The sequence below is a fragment of the Lytechinus pictus genome, chromosome 8 (assembly GCF_037042905.1).
Source record: "Lytechinus pictus isolate F3 Inbred chromosome 8, Lp3.0, whole genome shotgun sequence".
Classification (NCBI taxonomy): domain Eukaryota; kingdom Metazoa; phylum Echinodermata; class Echinoidea; order Temnopleuroida; family Toxopneustidae; genus Lytechinus; species Lytechinus pictus.
Window position 1 is genome coordinate 32,967,300 of NC_087252.1, and position 26,108 is coordinate 32,993,407.

The 26,108-nt window shown below is 34.9% G+C and overlaps 1 protein-coding gene across 1 annotated transcript; it reads left to right on the forward strand.

The window, feature by feature from the left end:
- Positions 1–96: 96 nt before the first annotated feature.
- LOC129266509 (high affinity cGMP-specific 3',5'-cyclic phosphodiesterase 9A-like) lies at positions 97–25,845 on the forward strand. The gene is made up of 11 exons (XM_064104217.1): positions 97–122; positions 1,538–1,631; positions 3,295–3,369; positions 7,868–7,954; positions 8,529–8,716; positions 12,454–12,610; positions 13,662–13,778; positions 16,225–16,329; positions 18,050–18,178; positions 19,513–19,620; positions 20,788–25,845. The coding sequence occupies exons 1-11, from the start codon at positions 97–99 to the stop codon at positions 20,824–20,826; spliced, it is 1,125 nt and encodes a 374-aa protein (XP_063960287.1). The 3' UTR covers positions 20,827–25,845.
- The last annotated feature ends 263 nt before the right edge of the window (positions 25,846–26,108 follow it).

Here is a 26,108-nt window from a genome sequence, read left to right on the forward strand (position 1 = left end):
TCAGCTCATATGCACTTGATCCACTTCCATTAAGGATCCGGATTTCGGGCTAAATTCCGCCCGACGGTTCCGGGGACCAACCAACGTAATATTTCGATGAAGAGCATTTCGTCGATTCACCGGTCAGTGGATCTCTAACAAGTGGGTCTCGCGTGCTGGGATCTCACTTCTGGTGTCCACAACACGCAACTTCTATGGCTTAATTTTTCTGTGCGCGACAACATGTAATGAACCCTTGGGTTGTTCCTACGATCAGAGAGAAAAGGTGAAATACACGCGCGCCTACGGGGATTGTGAACTGTAGGAAAAATCGTATAAAATTACACTTTTTGATATTTCTACGAAGACGAAGTTATATAGAAAATGAAGAATATTACAATCAGACCATATCCCTATAAAATTGCTTCAAGAAATGCCATTATGAAGAGGAAACGGACAAAAATTTGTGAAGAAAAATCACGAAAAAGGAAATCGCATCATGAATATACAAATCATGGGCGGTCCCACATTTGCATGCTATAGCGAGTTTTCCATTATTTAATAAATAATGGTTATTTGTATATAAATAATGAGTATTTGTATATAATGGAAAACTGTAAAAATTGTTTATAAATAATGATTATTTATAAATAATGGGATATTGAAACAAAATTATTATTTATAAATAATGAAGTAGATATTTCATTATTTAACAAATAATCTTTATTTATAAATAATGGAAAACTCGAACATTAAATAATGATTATTTATAAATAATGAAAATAATGGCGCACTCGAAAAAATTATTTATAAATAATGAAGTAGACGTTTTCATTATTTAACAAATAATCCTTATTTATAAATAATGGGAAACTCAACAAATTATTTATAAATAAAGAAATGTGCACTGGCATTGTTAATAAATAATAATTATTTATAAATAATAGAAAACTTATTTATAAATAATGGAAAAAACGAATTGCAATTATTTATAAATAATAAATTATGTAGTGTCATTATTTATAAATAATGAAAAACGAAAATCATTATTTATAAATAATAAAAGACAAATAATCATTATTTATAAATAATGAAAAACAAATAATCATTATTTATAAATAATAAAAAAAAACAAATAATCATTATTAATAAATAATGAAAAACAAATAAAAATTATTTGTAAATAATGAAAAACAAATAATCATTATTTATAAATAATGAAAAAAAAATCATTATTTATAAATAATGAAAATCAAATAATCATTATTTATCAATAATGAAAAACAAATAATCATTATTTATAAATAATGAAATGTCGAACTATTATTATTTACAAATAATGAAGTATTACTTGGAATTATATATAAATAATTAGAAATGTTATTTTATATAATAGTAATTATTTACAAATAAAATGTAAATTATATATAAATAATAGTTATTATTTAATAAATAATGATTATATAACAAATAATTGTTCTATATAATATTGGTACAATCGGCGCCTCATAGAAATTCGCCATAATAACTTTTTCTCTCCTCTGTGTTTACTTTCTAGTCGCCATGCAAATTTCTGTAAATGTACCATACCAGCCGCCCTGGGGAACGACACACAGATCGTCGCAAAGCGTGATGTCCCAAAATACCCAAAGGTAAGAAAACCTTGAATGCTTAACGGAAATCACAGCAATCATTCGTGAAGTTTTTACTGACCATGAAATACAATGAACTGGGCAGTATTTCATGAAGCAAAAATGTTATAGGCTACTGAAATTCTTGCATCCGATTGGCTCAGAATAAAATTGACAGTAAAAAACACTGATTGTTTTATGAAATGCTCCTTGAAAGATTAAGTAGGGTCAGTATCCACTTAAAAATTCGGCAACACACTGTCCAATGTGTTCGGTAATGTACATGTATGTTGTTAAAAATATATATTCTGGGCAATCATTAGTTTTTATTACCCAATTGGGGCAGATTTGAACCGATAGTTGTGTGGACAGTATGTTGCCGAGGGTTGGTTAAAAGTAATTTTTTGCGTAACTATTTTAAGAGTGTATAATGGCGCTATAAAAGGTAATTACTGAAAGGGCAGAAGCTTAAAGATTTAAAAACGAATAACTGCGCCACTGTCGGAAATAAAAGACAATTCAGTTTTGTTATGAACATAAGAACTACCGAGTCTTATAGCCAAATTGAGTTGAACGCGGCATATTAATGCTTAAACATGAGCTCGTCTCATGTGCAATTTACATCTCGGAATTCCATCGAAAAGTGACCAAAATAAGCGAAAATTTAATCGATCCTCATCGGTCACACTTTATCATGGACCTGCATTTGTCGTCCATATATATATACTCATGAGCAATATTTTGTAAGTTGAAATTCAAATATCAACGATAAAATGATTTTAAACTGTTGTGGTTTCGCCAAATGTATTTTCGCTTGATATTTGTTCTTATGAAGCCATTTATTCATTTCGTTGGTGAGTCTTTAAGTGGTTGAATTGGCTGATGCTAACTTGACAACCATTGCGGCTGTATAATTTCTTGTGCGGGTGTCTCTAATGCTTTATGCGGTATGTAATTTTTGTCGTTTAATGGGTTCTTTTATTTCATTTGGAATCGAGAAACGGCTTTCAGCATTCATCACCTGCTGTCATTAGGTTTGGTATCCATGGCAACAAACAAGTACTCATTCTTTTTCTCCTGAATTGCCTCTTTCAATGTATTCACCCCGAGATTTTTTTTTCTAATGGACGTTTGAAATCATGGAGTCAAACATCTTACACACGTTAGAGGCATTAAAATTTATGGCATACATGAATAATAATATTAAAATAAATATTATGGATATAACTATATATATACACACATGTATATCTCATTTTTTTACTATTCTCTTATAAATCAGGGATATATATATATATATATATATATAAATATATGTTTATATATATAAATATACATATATATATTTATGTATACATGTATATCTCATTTTTTTTTACTATTGTCTCATAAATCAGGGCTTAGAACATTGAAAAGTTGTGACAATTTCCCTTTCTATGATACAATATCCACGGTAGGAAAATGTGTGTGTATGTGCGAGCATCATTGTGTGGGTGTGTGTGCGTTTGGGATGAGCTTTATCTCCGATATTAAATACGCAATCATCTTGCTCATTATACATTCATAAGGCAATGATAGAGAATTTGACAAAAAGGGGGAAAGGTTTTCAATAAGACCTTGAAGTGATTAGATTCGCCGTACGTTCTTAAAAGTCTTTTTGTACGTTTATTTTTTTTCTCTGCAGTATACACTTTCGAGGGAGACAAAGGAATACCTCAAGAAACCCACGTTTGATATCTGGCATTGGGAATCGAATGAGGTAAGCTGCCATTGTTGAATTTCACCAAATCAACATATTAAAACCTTTCCAAGCATGCCAAAGATCTAACATGCTGATCTTTTAGAAGTGAGGTGCCGGTTTTGTTTTCATCCATCAGTATATTTTGTGATAAGTTTAATTTTAATTTTTATATTATAAACGGTCATTTTTATCAAAACTGCCCTTAGAACGCCTATCTTCCGAAATGAGCAATTTTATACAAGAGAAACGGTTTCATACCCGCCACTCGTAGTTAGCAATTTCATTCCGAAATTTTGAATTGTATACTGACTGAAATCAGGTTTAATCATTTTTGAATTATTGAATTGCTTTTTGATATTCAAATCGTATTCATCAGATATGATATTGGAAATGATTTCACAAACAAAAACGGGTGTTGCTTTCATAAGTAACGAGTGACTTAACGAATGACTGGTGACCCTTTCTTAGGAGTTTGACCAACACCAGTGAAAATTTGGAAAAAATGGCATACAGTATGCCAGTTTCAACACAAAATGATTTCCAGTCATTTGCACTGTCGTGTGTAACTTTGTTATCACGTATTATATGCGAACAGCTTTAAGCCCCTTTCACAATTGACGTACGACCATTTGCGACCTTTTGGTCGTGCGACAGGCTGCAACAGGCATCAATCGCTAGTCATCTCATAAGATCGCACAGAGGCTTTCACAGTTGCAACAGCTGTCGTACAACAAAAACAACCAGTAAACCCCGTTGCACGAGTAAGTCGCATATGCTCTTATTGTGCTCGTGCGATCACATGCGAGTGTTGCACGAGGGATTGCGAGTGGAACGGTCGCATACATGCGAATGAAATGGTAGTGCAATGTTGTAAGCCGTTCCGATCGGTCTTGCAACAGTCTTATGGCCCATATTATCATCGCAACCAGTCGCAAGACAGGTCTCTGTACATGTAAGTCGCTTGCACATGTGCAAGAGTTGCACGACCTCCAGTCAAGTAAATGCGACTACTTAGTTGTGCCACCTCTCGCACCAAGTCGTACAACGTTGAACAACACTCGCACGATGATCGCCCGACCGATGGTACGACCCCGGGTACGGCCTGATGCGAGTGAATCGATCGTATTTGATCGCGTTCGGATTTTGAACATGTTCAAAGTTCAGATGTGACCAGCCACGACCACCTCGAGTTCGTGCGACCGTCTACAACGACTGCGAGTGCTCGCAAGACACCAAGAGATCGATCGTGCAACAACAAGAAAAAACTGTTGCAGGCGGTCGTAAACTGGTCGGACGTCAATTGTGAAAGGGGCTGAACGGTCGCATACATGCGAATGCAACGGGAGTGGAATGTAGTAAGCCGTAATTTCGATCGGTCTTGCAACAGTCTCATATTATCGCACCCAGTCGCAAGACTGGTCTCTGTAGGTCTCCAGCACATGTGCAAGTGTTGTACGACCTCCAGTCGACTAAATGCGACTATACTTAGTTGTGCCACTTCTCGCACCAAGTCGTAAAACGTTGAACAACACTCACACGATGATCGCCCGACCGATGGTACGACCTGTTGTGAGTGAATCAATCGTATTTGATCGCGTTTGGATTTTGAACATGTTCAAAGTTCAGATGCGACCAGTCACGATCACCTCCGACCACCTCGAGTTTGTGCGATCGTCTACAACGACTGCGAGTGCTCGCAAGACACCAAGGGATCGATCGTGCAACAACAAGAAAAAACTGTTGCAGGTGGTCGTAAACAGGTCGTACGTCAATTGTGAAAGGGGCTTTACGGGGCTTTCACAATTACTCGTGCGATCGTTTGCAATCATTTGGTCACAATATATGTTGCACACAATCGCAACGGTTGTAAACAGTTAAGCCCCTTTCACAATTGACGTATGACCTGTTTACGACCACCTGCAACAGTTTTTTTCTTGTTGTTGCACGATTGATCCCTTGGTGTCTTGCGAGCACTCGCAGTCGTTGTAGACGATCGCACGAACTCGAGGTGGTCGTGACAAGTCGCATCTGAACTTTGAAGATGTTAAAAATCCAAACGCAATCAAATACAATCGATTCACTCGTATCAGATCGTACCATCGGTCTGGAGATCATCGAGTGAGTGTTGTTCAACGTTGTACGACTTGATGCGAGAGGTGGCACAACTAAGTAGTCGTATTTACTCGACTGGAGGTCGTACAACACTTGCACATGTGCTAGCGACCTACATGTACAGAGACCAGTCTTGCGACTGTGTGCGATAATATATAGGCCATAAGACTGTTGCAAGACCGATCGCAACGGCTTACAACATTGCACTACCGTTGCATTCGCATGTATGCGACCGTTCCACTCGCGATCCCTCGTGCAACACTCGCATGTGATCGCACGAGCACAATAAGAGCATTATGCGACGTAATCGTGCAACGGGGTTTACTTGTTGTTTTTGTTGTACGATAGCTGTTGCATTTGTGAAAGCCTCTGTGCGATCTTATGAGATGACTAGCGATTGATGCCTGTTGCAGCCTGTCGAACGACCTAAAGGTCGCAAATGGTCATACGTCAATTCAAATTCAAATTTATTTATTTATTTCACTTCCATCAAACAAAAACAAATTATATACCATATATAAACATAAATATCCGTTGCAAAAAAAAAAAATAATACATATGTTGTGAAGAAAAAAAAAACACTTAGACAATTTGGGCAACACATTGTATGTTTTAAATATGTATACTATTTTTCAATAGAAATTAAATTAAGATGGAAATGGAGGGACCCACTAAAAAGCAATGCTTGTACAATGTGGGCCCCTCAAAAAATAGATAACACAACAAATAACAAAATAACATAGTACAAATACAGGTATATGTAATCAAATCAAATCAAATCAAAAAATATAGTTTGATAAAGGACAAAACAACCCGTCCTAAAATATATCCACCCTTCCCCATCCCACCCCCCCCCCAGAAAAAGAGAAGAAACAAAAAAGGGGGGGAGAATGCCCTGAGAAGATGGATGGGTGCTGCTGAACGTAGGTAGAACATATGCCATCGTGGACTCAAGCAAACTGGATTCAATGATGTGTATAAAAGGGAAAAAAAATATATAAAATAACCTGGAAATATAGTGCACGAAAAATGTGTTTGATGCCGTGAACAAATAACAGGTAGGAAGGCGGATAAGCGGACAGGAAAGGAAGAGAAAATAGAGGAGAGGATAGACACAATAATATGAGGTTCAATAGTATGAGGTTCAATAACGAGCACACATGAGAAGGACTTGTGTCAGATTTGGTTTTTTTTTTCAATAAAAAAGGATAATGATTATTTTATGTTTGAATTATAGTATTTATAGTAATAATGATGACCTGACGGAGATGATGAATTAGACTTAATTTGGGAGTATATTATAAGGTTTTAATAGAGATTATTTGAATTTAGACTTAAAAGAGTACAAAGATTTTGCAGTTGTTATATCATTATGAAGTGAGTTCCATAACTTCGGTCCATCATATATAAATGTGTTCTGAGCCAGCAAAGTTCTTAAAAGTGGTAAATGGAATCGCCTTGTTGGATAGTTATGAATGGATTGATTTTTTTTTAGAAACATTGAATTAAATACATTTGGGAGGTTGTTGTTGTTATAGTTATACATAAACTGACCGAGATTAAACAAATATAAGTCTTTAATTTTCAATATTTTATGTTCAAGAAATAATGGGTCAGTATGAGACAAATATGCTGTGTGACTTATGATACGAAGAGACTTCTTTTGTAATAGGAGTAATTTGTCTAAGAGTGTTTGTTGTGTATTACCCCACGCCAAAATTCCATAATTTAAATAAGGCAATATAAGGGATGAATATAATGTAAGCAGGGACGATAATGGTAAACAAAATTTAAGCTTGTTAATTATACCAATGTTGCGTGTAATAGTTTTACGTATGTTATCTATGTGGAATTTCCATGAAAGCTTATTATCGACTGTTATTTCAAGAAACTTAACATGGGATACATTTTCCAAGGGAGTTCCATCCAAAATAATATCAACAGGAAGTGTATTTATAGAGTTGCTAAACAACATATATTTTGTTTTTTGGAATATTTATTGATAATTTATTTGCTCTTATCCATTGGGTGACATTTTCTAGTTCAGAGTTGATTATATTAGCAAGGTGAAGAGGATTTTTATGTGAAAAAAAATAAGTTAGAGTCGTCCGCAAAGAGAATAAAAGAAAGAACATTGTGAAAGGGGCTTAAAAAATCAGCATATAGGGGCTTTCACAATTGCTCGTGCGATCATTTGGTCACAAAATATATTGCACAAAATCGCAACAGTAGCAAGCAGTAACACCACCAATGTCTTAGGGGCCTTAATGAAGCAGTTTTCGGATTTAGTATTGCAAAAATACCCCCCCCCCCGAAGCTATAAGAGTAATGGTAAACAAGCCATCGGTTTTATTTAAAAAATTTTTTAGACAATTCTAAAATATATTCGATTTATTTTGATCAGATGCTGTGTCTCCTGGAGCATATGTACCATGAATTGGGTTTAGTAAACGAGTTTCATATGAATCCGATCGTCCTCAGGCGGTTTCTGGTGAGTAATTGAAGAGCATTATTTGGATTGCAATGTTCTAACGTAAATCTTGACTGCCTTATATCATTACTGTCAATAATTGTTTTATAGCGAGCCCAATCCTTTCGTGTTACTTTGAGACAAGAATCCAAGAACCCCCCCCCCACCCCCCCCCCAAAAAAAAAAAAAAAAAAAAAAAAAAACGAGAGTGGAAGATTCATATTGTGTATTCCTTTTTGCTTATTTTTTGGCAAAATAATTATTTCATGTCTTTTAATCTATCAATTGTGAGTATTATTTTTACAATGAATGTGTGCTATGTAATTACTTCGCATCATCATTTTTTTCCTTTTAATATGATAAATACGAATTTAATTTCATTAAGGGGGTTGACGCAGAAACAATAGCTTGCTCCAATTTGTTTTGGGTCGATATTACTGGTAGCATCATACTCAATATCGTTCTCCGCATCATATATTGAATTGTAATATTTTACAATGTACCATTACTTTGAATTTGAACTGAATGATTGATACATATTATTACAAAACAAAATATATATTTATACGTATTTTTTTTATTTGCCTCCGTATAGCTCTGTGTCCAGGAGAACTACCGTAATAACCCGTTCCACAATTTCCGTCACTGCTTTTGTGTGACGCAGATGATGTATGGTATGATATACCTGTGCGATCTCCAGTCCAAGTTTTGTTTGTCGGACCTTGGTATTCTCCTCACAGCGGCAGTGTGCCATGATTTGGACCACCCTGGTTTCAACAACACGTATGTACCAATTATAAATTCAATATGTCATAGCAACAGTCATTATTCAATTCAACTGAAACAGATTTTTATTTTTGCCTTCAACCTACTTTAAACACTAGTATGATATATGTTGTCATTTTTCAAATGTTAATCTTGACATTTCCATCAAATTTAAAGAAAATGATGACACACAATTTCCTCTGTATTTTATTGTTTTGTGAATTTCATTTCCTTACATTGCTTTTCAGCATTTTCATACTTCTTTTATTTTCCATGAACATTATCGGGCACATTCTTGCAATCATAAACAGCTTAAATATAAATCCATGTAAACCAGCCAAAAGTGAAAATCAGTATACATTTGTAATTTCCGGCTGAGAACACAATTTGCATTGACTTTGTACACAAAATCATGCTTTTGACCAATTTTTAGTCTGACAGGCACTCATAAAAAATTGCATAAATTGGGAACTGTGTATCCGGGTGCCAAATAATAATAATAATATTTTCAAAAGTCGCGCAACGTCAGCGAGCGCTCAGTGGTGGAAAAAAAATACGTGGCGGCGCAATCACGAAATTCGTCGAAGGGCGTGGGGAAATATTCGACCCCTCCCCCGTTAACTAAAAGTAAACTCCAGTAATAGATATAATAAAAAAAACATCTTGTGAAATGATATATATTAATATTTATATAAACTGGTTTCCGAAAGAAACAGATCAAACCTTTACAATTCACTGCTTAAATTCTTTACTATGCACATGTCAATAGTTAAAAAAATAGTTTGATCACGAAGGGGTTTGTCCACAGTCACAGTATAAGGATAGCAAAAGAAAGACCAATGAAAATGAGATTGGATTAAACAAACTTCCTAATTTATATACACATGTCTTCACAGGCATGTTTAAGGGATTGGCTCGATCGCAATAAAGCTGCTGGAAGTGAACATCAATTGTTAAAATGACTGGAACAATTACACAGCCATATACGCAGATCCCTCTGGGGACGTCCCGTTAAGCGGGGGATAATCTGAACACGGTGTGGATCTGTGCAAGACTGCATGAGATCCCTGTATATTATTTGTTCATACCTTGTCATTCACTTTTCGCCTTGAATCTGAAAGGTTAAAGGATGGTCCAGGCTGGATAAATTTATATCTCAATAAGTAGAGTAAACTTCACAGAGCAAAATGCTGAAAATTCCATCAAAATCGGATAACAAATAATGAAGTTATTGAATTTTTAAGATTTGCATTATTCCGATGAAACAGTTCTAGGCATGTCTTTATGAATATTCATTAGCTGGGCTGATGATGTCATATCCCCACTTGTTATTTTGTATTTTATCATATGAAATTAGGTTTATTTAAAAAAAAATTACCAAGAACTAAAACAATTGGATTGACAACTGATAAAAAAGTGCATTAGTTATTTGTTGCTGCAACTTATTTCATCATAATGGAGACACATCATTTACACATGTTTGAAACAATTATGATTTCATGTAATAACATAAGAAAAAGGAAAGTGGGGATATGTCATCATCAGCCCACCTGATAAATATTCATGACGATGTGCATATAACTGTTTTTCACAAATATTGATAAACTTTAAAATTCAATTACTTCGTTATTTGTTATCCGATTTTGATGAAATTTTCAGCATTTTGCTCTGTGAATTTTACTCTATTTATTTAAATATATATATTTTCAGCCCGGACCATCCCTTTAAGAACTTCGCTTTCTGTATCCAGTGGAAAGGGGATACATGACAGTTTATTCTTTCCAGCCTAGCTATGCTGTTCGGTGTTTACAGTCAACCACGTTCATGTTTGTCCTTTTACCTTTTATATACGGTTTCCTTTCGAGGATAATCTTAAGAAATCCGACCCAAGTAGTGTGACGTTGACCATCGTCATTATGAAGCTTTCTCCGTCCTTTCTTCCCACGAATCTCATTAACAACTTCGAAATGTTTACTACTAGAATATTGAACAGATAGTATTTGGATGGTACATATTATAGAAATATCTGACTACATAGAAGAAGCGTTATTTCTTCTGCAATGACATACATTTGCCCCCCCCCCAAAAAAAAAAAAAAAAATCATATAGCACACAATGTGAACAGATCTCATAGTAGGATAAATAAAATTATTACACAATAATTAATGCACAATAACTTAATGATAGTTCACTTAAATTCAATTCAAAGTTTATTGACATCAAATCATGATTTTGAATGATCATCATCAAAATAAAACAATAATTTGACGTAAACATAAAAAACTAATATTGAATATGTTGAAGTATATTTAAACAGGATAAAAACGATCAGCACAGTGGCTGTTTTACATTGCAGTCCTGTGACATAATACAATGAATAAAAATCACTATTATAACATGTGCACAAATAAAGGACAAACAAATTCATATAATTCTAATTTTCCCAAAATGCAATAAGAAATTGAATATGACATCACAATGTAACATGGTATATGTTATCATGATTATATCGTGTTGAGAATAAGATATTGATATTTAAAAAAAAATCATGATCTTCCACGTAATTGGCATTTGATAATTCGCATGATTAGAGGAAATAAATGATTATCGATCAAAATATTGCATTGAGTGCCATTTCGAACAATTATTTTACTATCCAAATTTTAGCGGTCCTCCCCTTTCATCTAGGAAAACGGCGTCGCAACTATCAGGTGTCTGTTTGCATTCTACTGTCTGTTTAGAGCACCAATGTGCATACATTCATAGTTAATCATTGTTCGAATTAACATTGACGCGTCCTCAACGTAACACTAATTATGAATATTACCAAGGTGTTTGTCTGTCGGGAAATGGCAAAGTTCGGATGCTTGTTTGTCCATCTATGTGTAGGGAGATGGTGTGGTGCGTGCACAACCATATGGCTTCCTTGAAATTACTATTTTTTTCATCACAGGTTGACTATAATAACAATGATTCAGTGGTGCCCCCCCAGGCACACATTTTCAGTTAACGAATACGAGAAGATATAAATTATCATCTTTCTTTTTTATAAGGTCAGCCCGCCCCCCCCCCCCTCTCCCACCGTTCAGGTATTAATGTACAGGGGCCGCGGAAACGGGGCGCTGCGGGGCTTCAGCCCCTGCACTTTCCAAAACCGTGTACAAAAACTTAAATATCGCCATATGTGATTTTGCATGGTCACCCCCCCCCCCTTTATTTGGCTTAGCCCCCAACTTTCAAAACCGTTCCGCGGCCCCTGAATTGTATAATTTATTTCTGGTCTATAATGGGTCCCAGTATGATCGTTAGGTGGATAATACAACTGGTATTTTTTTTCCATCTTTATCTATTGGGCAATTTGTTGGGCATGTGATAATTGTTATTGCCAACCATTATGAATGCATATGTAGAATTGTAAATTAGCGAAATCGATCTAAACACCTTAGGAAAAAGGCCAGATGAGAAAATGAAATTGGCAGCCAAATGATGCTTAGTTACAGTATGTTAATATACATCCGTCATGACAAGTGTTCCAAACATTTGTCATTTGCAGTAGTCTTGTATCGACTGTTTTACCTAAAAAAACTTGTGTTTTATTCCCACGTCTTCCTTTTACAATGTTTTAATGTCTCAATTATTTTGAAATATCGTCTTTTGTATGGGGAGGAAGATGCGTCTTACCTGGAGATAGTTTGTGGCTGTTGTAATAGCAGGCTTTTAGATCAAATAGTTTACCGTATTTATTCGGCCTGCAGGTATCAGATAAATGCCCGTACCGATCTGGCTATCCGGTACAACGACATATCACCGTTAGAAAATCACCATTGTGCAGTAGCCTTCAAGATCATCAGCAATCCAGAGTGTAACATCTTCCGTAACGTACCCGAAGAACAGTTCAAGGATATCCGACAGGTAAGTGCAGCAACAGTGCAAATTGTTCAATAGGGGAAAGTTTTATGTAGTTTTTTTTTCGGGAATTGTCAGTGACTATATTGGCATCTTCAAATCAGATGCAGCAACAGGACAAATTGTTCAATGGGGGAAAGATTCATGTAGTTGTTTTTCGGAAATTTTCAGTGACTATATTAGCATCTGCAAATCAGATGCGAGATTTACAGTATGACCTACCTCATAGCATCTGGCGGTGGGGGAATCACTGCAATACAGTACATGAATCGCTCCCATTGGAAAAGTTTTGTGGGTAATTCTAAGTGACTACTTTGCTCCCAGCGAATCAGATGCAATGATTTCATGTACGTTTCATAAGCATACATGGATGTGGGTCGAAATCAACATCAATGGCCAACCTCTCAAAACCCTCCGTGATGAGCGCTTTGTAATCATGATTTAGTTAGGTAACGTAAGGGGCTTAACGCGACATGACAGACGGAAAATTTTGCCATGGCATACATTGGCGATCCAACCGAAATTGAAAAAATGTCTTTTCCAAATGTATAATTTGTATTTTCTTTGCAGTATTTAGGTTGTTATTATTGATTCTTAAAACCGCATGTATCATAGGGATTTAATGCCGTCGTTACCTAATCAGTCAAACGTTTTCCCCTCCAAATTTGAAAATAGGCGAATACAGAGTTATATTAAAAATAGTCATTGAAATTGAACTACTGCTCATTGACTGTTGCGAGAGGTGAGTTTGAATTTTCTTTTTTTTTTGCGTTTCTTCCTAAATTAATCATTATTTTTCATTCAAACTCACTCTTGAAGAATTGCTAAAATATGATTAGATCGTTAGGATGAAAGACTGGGTTGCACAATTAGAATTCTTTGATTTATTTTTGTTCCTTTTTTAACCAAATTGCATTCGTTTAGAAAACAGTCGTTTATTATAGGAAAGAGCTATAGTTGCGCCGCCTATCTTTGAGTATTAAGTTTTGTTTAGTTTTATTTTAGAGTGTATTTCTCATGTTCTTATTATCGGACTTAAATGATGTTCTTTTTACAGGGTATTATCATGTTGATCATGGCAACCGATATGGCTCGTCACTCTGAGATTCTGGACCAGTTTAAGGCCCAGGTGGAAGGTGGTTTTGACTTTGAAAACCAGGAACATCTTAACTATGTTAGTATATTCATTTGATACACCATATTACTATAGGTTTTCCCGTCCAATTTCACCAGAGTTGCATTCAAATCAATGAAAGGACGTTCAAATTCGAAATATTTCGTCCAGCCTCTGCACACATGGTTCATTTTTTCATTTATTCACCATTAAATTCCGTTCTACAGTGCGTATCAAAATAAAATTTACACTTTGAAAAAGCCCTGGGAATCTAAAAATTTACAAAATATGGGTAATTTTTTTTCCCATATAATCTTGGGTTTGGGTCTCATCTATCTAATGAAAGTAAAAGTTTTTACAGAGTCTTACACTTGAGTGAGCACTGTCCATTTTTGTAAAGCTCGCAGAAATCTGTTTGCGCAGAAATGCTCATTTTCACGCTGTGTCAAGGGGAAAGGGTGAAATCAAACTTAGCCTGCGAAACATTTCTCATACATTTTCCTTTCATTTTTAGTCATTTGAAATAAAACGGATACATTCAAGCATTTTGTAACATTTTTCCCACCCAAATTGAAATGTCAACACTAGGTAAGCACAACCTTTACTGTTTTTGTGCCTGCTGGATCTGAGGACATAACTGAATCTGAACAAAAGTTTATATCAGACATCTCCAGCATTTTTCACTAAGTTTTTATCATTTAAAGTGGGTTTACAATTCATTTTTTATTTAATACTTGTTTCTTCACATTTTCCAAAGCTTGACAATGATTCACAAAATGGAAATCAAGCCTTAGCCAGTTCATGTAATTCACAGCTCAGTGTAAAGCAAATATCGTCACAATGGCCTCGGTGTGTGGGGGAGTGGGGTGGGGTGCAATGCACTCTTCGAAGTGTTTTGGGCTAAGAAACAAGTTAAACAGGTAAACGATATCTTCAAATCAATTTTCCAAGCTAAATTACACGCGTTCTTCATGATTAAGGTCTACTTTTATTCCCATAACTATTTCAAGGTTCTGCGCAAATAATTTTTCACTAACTTTTCAAAAGTAAGTGGTGCTCACTCAAGCGGAAATATTTGTCGACAGTTATATCGTCATTTGCTTAAATGGATCTGCACCAATGCTAAAATGTGGAAAAGTCTTCAAGATATTACAAATGTACAATTTTACAGGATTTTTTTAAGTGTAAACTTTTTTTGATACGCACTGTATATCATTACTTTGATTTCTAATTTAGAGAGAAATTCGTTCAAATTAATGGCTCAAAGGTGTCATTTAATTTCGCGACGATGAACTGATTGTTTAATTCCGCCTGAAATACCATTTTCAATTTCATTTATCGGCACACATATTTGCACTTAAAACATCCAAATTTTAGATAACATGTTTCTGTGTTCATTTTTTTATTACGTTATACAATATTGTTTTTTACTTTACTCTATCTTTTTATATTTTTGATGTTTTCAGTTAGTATCATTTTATTCCATTATGTTTGATAAGGACGTAATTCATGTAACACTTATTATCCGCCAATGAGTGGGTAGATGACATTTGACAATGGGAGGTATTTTTTCTTCATCATCTTGTTCTTTTTATTTTACATAATTGTAATTTATATCGTTTTGGGGAAGGGATAAGAAACATGGTATTGACCACAGTCTAATGTTACGAAAGTGGAGCAAAAACAAGTTGTTGTTCCGATGATGGTTTGTCAGATGGATGATACATTTCAGCAAATTTGTAAACATCCAATAATAGAAGTAAAACTCATTTTCAAAATTATCCAACAGAAGTAAGAAAAAACAACGAAAACATGTCCATATCCTGTAAGTGATTGCATATTAATGATTTTGAATTCCTAAACGTTCGCAAGGAGGGTACCGGTGCGAATTTGAAAACACTTCTTCAGCTATTTTAATTTGATCGTTCTTTATATATGTTTGAATTAGTTAACCATGAAATCGCGTGCCAATAGAATTAAATTGAATTAATTATTTGGCTATCTAAATGCTGATCTCATAGGTCATTCAAATTAGTTGCAAATTGAATTATTACATCATTAAATCGGTTGAGATTTTGACAAAAATGGACGGGAACCCCTATATTAACTGGCACCAGGCCGACGAAAGTCTTTATTCGTTTAATTCTTATTTTCCCCCTTTTTATCAGGATGGCGTTTTCCCACTTTCTCAATGCCCTCTTCAATCTTGCCAATACAGAAATTAATGCACTTATTTACACGGCTCCCTGAATATTTAATTAAATTTGCTCTGTTGAATTCTTTAATGTGCTTTCATTTTCATGTCTAAATTCAGCACCTTTGAAATTACATGTAATTCTTTATTTCTTAAGGGGGCTAGGTGGCTACGCAGAACTAATTTCCTCTAACTTGCAAATACAATACTGTCATGGTAACAACGGTGTCAGATGACTCAACCTATGCATGCTGTCAATAAATTACATTAATCTCACTCGTTTTCATATTATTTCCAACTTGTCATATCCAGCTTCGAATGGTTTTGATCAAGTGCTGTGATATTTCCAACGAGGTGCGTCCATCTGATGTATCGGAGCCGTGGGTGGATTGCTTACTCGAAGAATATTTCATGCAGGTTGGTAAAGCAGTTATCATGAACATTTTTTTTGTAAAAAGTAAATATTTGAAATGAAATTTGAATAACTTTATATATAGCTGAAAAGGAAACACATTCCTTTATGCATGTTTATTGGGTCTCCTCAGGGTAGCACATTTCAGAGTAGCAGATTTTGTTCGATTATTTTTTTTAATTTCTCTATTAATATCATTATAATTTTGATATGAAAACGTCTATTACATTTTTTTTTGACATTTTCGAGATCAAAATATTCAACTGCTGTCCCCCACCCCTTTATAATCGTTTCGGTATCGAAAATTAAAAAAAAAAAAGGAAATAAAATTATGAACATGTGTGTTTTATGCAAAAATTAAAAGACATTGTATTTTTATCATTCAATTCTTTGAAATATTTTCAAGTCAAATAGGAAGATTAAGCTATCATGCTTTAATAACATTTCCGAAAGGTGTTTGAAATTTCTGCTAAATATTCATTCTTAAAAATATTTTTATGCAATAAAGTATTTCCTTTGCTTTACAATTTTTTTTAATGTATAGTCCAACACATTTGAATGGTAACATTCTGCAAAAAACAGATGTTACGTTTTTAAAATGAAATAATGTTTCGAAAAAAGCAAAGAACCAAAACACGTTTGGACAAGATATTTAAAACAAATATTGGGAATATTAATTAAAATACGTTTTTAGTAACCAGCAGTCTTGTGTTTATATTTTGAAAATATTTTCATAGAATTTACATAACCTTTCATATTTCAACAATTGTATATAAACAAATTTTTATTATTAAAACCTGCTGATTAACTCACCAGCATGATTTCAAGAAATGATCCAATGTAGATGCATGAAAAATTATGAACCTTACAGTAGTTTAAACAGTCTAAACAGGACAGGGGCGGATCCAGGATTTTCCAAAAGGGGGGGGGGCAAATTTTTCGGAGGAAAGTTTTGACACGCAAAAAAAAAAAAAAAAGGTTTTCAACCACAAATTAATCATATTTCGTACCCGCAAAAAAAAGGAATTTTTTTTAATGGTCTTCAATTTCAAAAGAGGGCGCACACGTCTGTTCTGATGGCATTTTTACTGACAAACTTTAATTTTGCTTCTCAAAGGGGGGGGGGGGGGGGCACGTGCCCCCTGTGCCCCCCCCCCCCTTCCGGGTCCGCGCCTGATTCTAAACAAATGTTTCAAACCCTAAACAACACATGCAATTTAACCGAATTGTCTAGAGATGATAATCCAAAAAATTAAAAATTCCAAATATAAGTATCGAAGTGTTTGATATCCAAGAATATTTTATGCAAAAAAAAACACAAGGCTAAGCGAGATTTCATTGTTAGTAGTTTGTAAACAAATGCTTCATTGGCTGTTCAGAAAATCGATGAGGCGTGAAATGTTTGGAGTGCGCGTATATGTAAAGTATCACAAAACAGGAAATGTCTGGACGCATAGAAAATATGCGAAAGCAATTAATATAAATGAACATATTGTTTATAGCTTTATCTATATATTTATGTACGATGTGAAGAAAAAAAAACGTGTAGTTGCTACAAAATTCAATAGATTCAACTTATGCATAATTATTCAAATATATTCTGTATGCATGTGTGTATACTGCGCATGCAAGCTACGCGTTTCAGTTCGGATCAACATGGTCTATACTTTGGGAGTTAACTCGATTTTGTAATTACAAATTTTTATTTTATTTTATTTTATTCAGAGCGACCGAGAGAAGATTGAGGGGCTACCAGTTGCATCCTTCATGGACCGTGATAAAGTCACTAAACCGACCGCTCAAGTTGGTTTCATCAAGTTTGTTCTTATTCCTATGTTTGAAGTGGTTGCAAAGGTGGGTTTTATGATCTTCCTATAGAAATGATGACTAGTTAAGTTTAGTTTCGAATAGTATACAATTGTAATGTGTTTTTTTTGTCTCCAAGTAGTTGTGTTTCGATTCATCAAAAATATTAAGAGAAATGTCCCACATCCCTTCTTGTATTTATTTATTTATTCGGCAAATAATACAAAAGTATAAACTATACAAAATAAGAAATATCAATCATTGGAACGCCAGAGAAAGGAAAAGTTTACTGAATTACTGTGGCATGAAGCCTCCTGTCCCAATTCCAATGGTTGATATTACAATATACATTAATAACTAAACAATAATAATGTGTGATATATATGATATAAAACTATATTATTAAAACCTTCCAATAATTCTCACCCTTTCCTTTGATTGTATTTTGTTTCGCTCCTCTGGGCGACAAATCACACATATTTTTGTACTTAATATTATTTGCAGTCAACGCGACAGAATTTATGGATTTTTTTTTTAGCGGAAGATGGGTGTGTATTAAAGTAGGAAAGGGAGGGGGGCGGAGTGTGTACTTACAACATTGCATCCAATATATCCTTCCGGTTCATATCAAGTCCAAAGTAGAGGCCTTGGGGCACATTTGAAAACAATATAATATGTTTCTTACTTGCACCTACATGTATATCGTGGTGTTTATTCCAGCAAGGGTGAATGGTTGTCGGTCCGACCAAAACAGACATGCATTAATGTTGGGGTCAAGCCCTTGAATTTTGAAAATAACCTTTATTTCAGGGGAATGGAGTTGTGGGGATTTGGCATTGTATTTTGCTACCCTTTGCAAAGACAAAATATATGTTGAAATAAATTATTAAAGTGTCTTTTTAATGCTAGATTGGATATTCCACAATTTACATATGTTTCACGCTTTTATTTATATACCCGTCATCCATACACTGGTCTGAAAATAAAAGAAAGGCGCCCCTCGCTATGTGCATGCTTTATTGACTTTGTCACTCAGAAAATTGTCAAGTTCTGTGCAAAGATAAACTATGGAAAGCCAACAACGTGAACATCTAAATCGCATGTTCAAAATATTGTTTCTACATTTTTTTTTTATTAGTAGGCTGTATATCCACACGTTCACCGTTTTCTTAAACATTCGGTTTCATTTATTATTTTGTTTAAAAAGGACATTGTGCAAATTTCCTGAAAGAAAAATTACATTGATGGATTGCCATATACTTGAGGGTGATTAGATCAATCATAACTCTTTGTAAGATGGGCCCTAATACGTTTGATTATACATTCGTTACATAATATTGCTGCCCCTACCATCACGCATCTCGTTTATGATAATTCTACAGCTTTTTACCCAGCTTAACGATTCCGTTGTGGAGCCACTGAGGTCCGCCCTCTATCGATACGAGGAGCAGAAGTTGAAGGAAGATCAGATTAAAGAGAAAATGAGAGAGGTATTTTATCGGCATTTTCATTTATTCTTTCACTCTATCAATATTGCCATCATTGGACTATTTCATTTGTCCCTGTGATTCGTATGTAAACATACAAAATAAAGGCCTTATACGCATACATTCGTAATTCCGAAGCTTCGTTATACCGAAGGTTCGGATATTCCGAAGGTTCGTTATTCCAAAGGTTCGTATATCCGAAGGTTCGTTAGTCCGAAAACGAAGTGAGGTTCGTAATACCGAAGGTTCGTTAATCCGAAAAAAAAATGAGGTTCGTAATTCCGAAGGTTCGTTAGTCCGAAAACGAAATGATTAACAAACCTAACGAACCTTCGGAACAACGAACCTTATTTCGTTTTCGGATTAACGAACCTTCGGAACAACGAACCTTATTTCGTTTTCGGATTAACGAACCTTCGGAACTTCGATTCTCATGTCGTTTGCGGATTATCGAACCTTCGGAATAACGCCACAAATGTTCGGATTAACGAACCCTTTTACGTTTTCGGATTAACGAACATCGAGGTATAGGCAAATTACGTGTTTCGGAATTACGAACCTTCGGAATAAAGAACCTTCGGAATTACGAAGTGTAACCGGCCTTATCGCCCTAATCATATACATTTTTTTTTTTGGGGGGGTGGTATGTCGAGCAATTTCTCATTTTAAGCTGCAAGGGCTGCAAAGTTATAATCAGTATGATGTATCCCCGGTCTGTGAAGGCATTTGAGGAGTCTTCAGTCACCATAGTATTATTATTGTGTTATAACTGAGTTATATAACACTTGCTGTTAAATTAATTGATGTTTGTGTTGACTCACATAATGATCATTATTAACGCGGATATGTAATAAGCAAAAGAGTATCAATGACCATACTTTGGATTCGTATAATTATGTGAAGTGTTGGTTTTAAAAGGTTCTATAAGAAGCTACAGTATCCGTATAAATTGTAGCCACGGGAGGAAAACCAAACAAGAAGTATGTTTGTTTGTTGTTGTTGTTGTTGTTCTTCTTCTTCTTCTTTCTTCATTACCCATCATCGATGACCAAGAATGTGTATATTATCATTTCACTGATTTGGCCATCTTTCAAATTGAATATTTATGTACTTTTGTTTTTTTGTCAAAGACAATTTTATATGTTATATTTTTTTATGTTCTGTCCGCAGAAGGCAAGGCTTCGCGCAGAGCAGGAAGGCGTGGACTAGGCATCTATAACTGACCAATCAAAGGCTATCTTCACTTTTATTCTTGCTACAGACTACAAACATATATTTTCGCACTACCACGGGTCATTTTAAATGCCTTCAATTTTCTAATGGAATCGGTGCAATGTGCAATGTGATATCAAGCATAATGGCGAAACGGTGCTTGTGTAATTTCTGTAAATATGCAAAGTTGTGTTGTGTAATTTTATTTGCATTTTTTATATTGACTGGTCTTAGTACAAGGGGTCATCAATGTATCATTCATTTTATTGTTATAATAATAATAATTATTATTATTATTATTATTATTCTTATTATTATTATTATTATTATTGTTATTATCATTATTGTTTCCCTTTTTTTGCAATTTGCCACTTACTGATTATTTCACGAAAGTAAAAAAAAAATCTTACATGATAATGATGATGATGAACAGCATTTTGCATACTGTCATTTATCTATAAAAAATATTGAAAGGCACCAGCTTTATCTCCAATATAACTTTGCTGGATAAGATGGGTGTTCAGTTCAGATTTGAATGTCTCAATTATGTGACAAATACGAAGTTTGATGGATAGAGAATTCAAAAGACAAGGAGCAACAAGTCCAACCGAATAATATCATTTTAATCTCATTTGTTCTTAATACTTGGTAGTACTGGTACGCCACGACCAAGCTATTTACTGAAATTGCAAAAATATTAGAATTATATATAATAAACGTTATGAATATAAATTGAATAGAAATGGCAGTTATAAATGAAGTTCAAAACGACCTCATATCCTAGCATTTTATTTTATAAACCGTTTCTTAAACCAAAAGTTTGCTAATTTCATTTTTATCTTCCAATTTTGATATAAATTTTGTATTTTTAAAAATCCTTTAATTTTAACTGCGCACTTACTGAAACCCGCCAACACGGTGGTCATCTTTGGGGTTGTATTATATTTTGTATAGTATGATATTTGTGTGTATAAACAATGTTTTATTGGGCCCAGACGTTGGCTAATTTTATCAGAATCTTCATTAATTTTCGAATCGCAATTACTAAAACTTTTTTTGTCTCACCTGCATAGCAGAGTGAGACTATAGGCGCCGCTTTTCCGACGGCGACGGCGGCGGCGGCGGCGACGGCGGCGGCGGCGTCAACACCAAATCTTAACCTGAGGTTAAGTTTTTGAAATGACAGCATAACTTAGAAAGTATATGGACCTAGTTCATGAAACTAGGCCATAAGGTTAATCAAGTATTACTGAACATCCTGCCTGAGTTTCATGTCACATGACCAAGGTCAAAGGTCATTTAGGGTCAATGAACTTAGACCATGTTGGGGGAATCAACATCAAAATCTTAACCTAAGGTTAAGTTTTTGAAATGTCATCATAACTTAGAAAATATATGGACCTAGTTCATGAAACTTATACATAAGGTTAATCAAGTATCACTGAACATCCTGCATGAGTTTCACATCACATGACCAAGGTCAAAGGTCATTTAGGGTCAATGAACTTTGGCCGAATTGGGGGTATCTGTTGAATTACCATCATAACTTTGAAAGTTTATGGATCTGATTCATGAAACTTGGACATAATAGTAATCAAGTATTACTGAACATCCTGTGCAAGTTTCAGGTCACATGATCAAGGTCAAAGGTCATTTAGGGTCAATGAACTTTGGCCAAATTGGGGTATTTGTTGAATTACAGCCATAAATTTGAAAGTGTGTTGGTCTAGTTCATAAAACTTGGACATAATAGTAATCAAGTATCACTGAACATCCTGTGCGAGTTTCAGGTCACATGATCAAGGTCAAAGGTCATGTAAGGTCAAAGAACTTTGGCCACGTTGGGGGTATTTGTTGAATTGCCATCATATCTCTATAAGTGTATTGGTCTAGTTCATAAAACGTGGAAATAAGAGTAACCAAGTATCACTGAACATCTTGTGCGAGTTATAGTAGTTTTCAAAATCAGCACTGCTGCTATATTGAATCGCGTGATGCAGGTGAGACGGCCAGAGGCATTCCACTTGTTTGAAATCAGCAGGTGTGCTTTTGATTGGACTATGTATATTTGTATTGTATGATATGTATTATGTAAAATAATGTATCTTGTATTTAAGCCTATGAACATTTACCACTATACAGTTATTATGTTACATTCAACTCATCATCGAAACTGACTCCAAACCATCGATATCAATAAAATGGATGGAGCTTCTACGCGCTCTTTTGAGACCACCGGAAACAACAAAGGTACTCCAAAAGGTCAAGTGCGCACAGAGTTACATACTTTTTATATTGCGTGTGAGTGTGTGTACGTGAAGTATTTTACGAGTTGGTACGATCACATACGGTTTGTTGTGTCATGGAGTACTTTTTTTATCGGCCTCAAAGGTCGTGCATGCGAGCAGGGGCGGCAGAAACCGGGGGGGGGGGGGGGTAGCTCCCCCCCCCCCCACCCCCGCATCTATTATTGGGTATTCGTCCTTATCATGGTTACAAAAATGCATAGAATGCAAAGTTTTCAGGTTGGAGTATTATACATTTTTGGCTTGTGTGTTGCGCTCGCACCAATTACTGTTTATTAAGGTAGTCATTCTGTTCCCGGTTAAATAAAATGCCTAGAATATCCAGTTTTCTGGTTAGAATATCACAAATTTTCAGCTCGCGCTCGCATTCTTCAATTGGTGAGATATGTAGCCCGTATCCTATTAATGAGTCACTAAATGCAGTCTTTAAAAGGTTCGTTTTCAAGTCAAAATATTAAAAACTTCAGCTCGCTTCGCGCTCGCGTTAATTCTTTAGTTAGATTCACATCGTTTTTCATGATTATAAAAACACTGTTCGGAATGTTTACTTTTCATTTCTTATTACATGGAATTTCCAAAAGTTTGAGCTCGTGATTCGCTCTCGCAACATCCCAATAGAATGCCATTTTAAGAGTAATTAGGTCCATAATTGACACAAAATCAAGTTTTACAACTTCAGATTTGATTTTTTTTCCAAACCGCTCGCTCACAAAAAAAAACACCTAAATATATATGTTATCGATCTGAAATCACTTTAAAACTTAACTAGTACAAAACACACAACTCCTTCACTCAGATGATAATCTCATGGTGAAATAATCAGTTTGCACCAAAATGCCCTTTTTGGCATATAAGTTTTCTTTTTGGCTTTGCCCCCATCACCCACCGCCCCCCCCCCCCCGCCCAACAAAAATACGTTCCGCCTCCCCTGCGTGCGAACGAGCGTGCGTCATGGAATTGTGTGCGTGCGTGCAAGCTCCATTAAGCGTGTGGATATCGATGCCCCAATTAAATAAACCAATAACCATTCGAAATGACGTAACATTTTTTATAGGTGCGGAGTCGGTTTCATGTGTGCGACTGTAGCTATAGATTAGTACATACATGTTACAATGTCTGGTATTTGTTCTGTTCTACATTTTTTTCGATTTACTTTACAGTATTATAATGTTGTTCGGCTTGGAGTGTGCAATATTGAGCGTATAGCTTTTATTACGATTTGAATATGTAGACAATTAATCGGCGTTGTACATTTCAAATTCTTTGTACAGGTTTTGCTTTTTTGTAATTATTGGATGTTCACAGTTCTTGTTATCACCAATCACAGGCGGCGAATTTGTTTGTGTGATTTTTCGATATTCCGCTCTTATAGGCTGTCGCACAAAAAAAAAGAGAAATCGGTGGGGGTCAAGTCCCCCCCCCCCCCCCCCTCTCTCTCTCTCGTCCCATCATGAACTACGCCAATAGCCTCGTATAGACAGATAAGGGCAGCACTCGGTTTCTTTTCTTTGCATATGCATGGCGATAGACAATGGTAAATGGCAATGGCAAAGAAAATGGTTGCAGTGTTTGGGGCGCTCTAAACCAATACTTTTACATAAAACGATATAAAGCATGGCCTGGTATATATGCCTGTAATGAACTAGCCGTGTATTTGCCATTCTCAACTTGAAGTCTGATGAAAGCTTTTGCGATATAGTTTTTATTCTGTTTATACTTTTGTTATTTTGATATTTTAATATGGACAGTGATTTGTATGTAGAGGAGCGTAAGCCTTGTCGTAATTCGATTTACTACAGGACGTAAATATTTTATATCGTTGTAATTCGAATTAAGTACATAATTACGCCATGTTTTTGTAATTCGAATTACTACACGATATAAATTATTACGTCGTGCAGTTATTTGAATTACAACACGACGTTTATCCATTTTATTAACGTCTCATTCTTCTATAAATGTGGCATCTCAATGTTTTAGCTTTTACTACGCTATCATCGTATGCGTTTTCATCTGTCATTCTTTGGTTAATTCACGTAAATGTCATTTAATTTACATCAGGGTAGATGTTTACTCTGCAACTGATGAAAAAAAAAAACACTCACGCACCAACTCACAATCCTAACGAGAAATAGTTCACAAATATTTTGTGAAATCGATGGAGACGGGATGGGGGCCGTTCTGCAGTTTTGCGAAGTCATGTGATTCTGTTCTTATTTTATTTGTGTCATAATTTTGTTTAAATAATGTACCTCCAACCAAATGGGTTTACGTCGATCAAATTTTATTTCTAGACTTATACTTTGAATGTTTCGCTATTTTTTTTTAATGATGGGAATTGTGGAAATTTCTTCATACATATTAATTTCTATCCATTACGAAATATGATATTATACAAAAATGTAAAAATTTGTTTAATTCCAAAGCTCACGATTTAGAGCGTTTCAGAAGTAGCTTGTAGGCCTACGGCAGTAGCGTAATGGTCGTAAGCATTTTCATTACAAGGCAGCAACAAACAAATCGGTATTTCTAATTTACATAACCTCTTTGATATTTTTTGCAAAGGCTATATTGCACCTATATACTTTTTATATACATATATTTATAACGTAACTGGTATTTACGTAATAGTTTGTATGAAGTAAATATGTTTGTCATATGATTGTTTTGCACTCGTGTGGCTTTAATAAAAATGTTTAATGCAATCTCATTTATTTCTGTTGTCGTTAATAGTACTTTGATGTTATAGTTTTTCCCCTTGACATTGTTACCACTTCAATTATAGGAATTTCAAATTAATGGTAGAGATTGTGTTTCTTACCCAGGGTGGCTTAACTTGTTATTCGTCGCTGTTTACTGAACATCATTTAACATTTTACTTATTATTTCCGATGAATTTCAGTCCTTTTTGAAATCGGAGCACTTCGAAAATCATTGACGTTTGGCAGGCCTAATGGTGACCAACCGTGAATT

What these genes read in the sequence shown, in the direction of transcription:
- LOC129266509 (XM_064104217.1), top strand. Translation starts at nt 97, where the DNA reads ATGAAGAGCATTTCGTCGATTCACCG. An exon ending in GGCATTGGGAATCGAATGAG is followed by an intron (nt 3,370 to 7,867) that starts GTAAGCTGCCAT and finishes TATTTTGATCAG; the next exon opens with ATGCTGTGTCTCCTGGAGCA. An exon ending in TCGAAGAATATTTCATGCAG is followed by an intron (nt 16,330 to 18,049) that starts GTTGGTAAAGCA and finishes TATTTTATTCAG; the next exon opens with AGCGACCGAGAGAAGATTGA.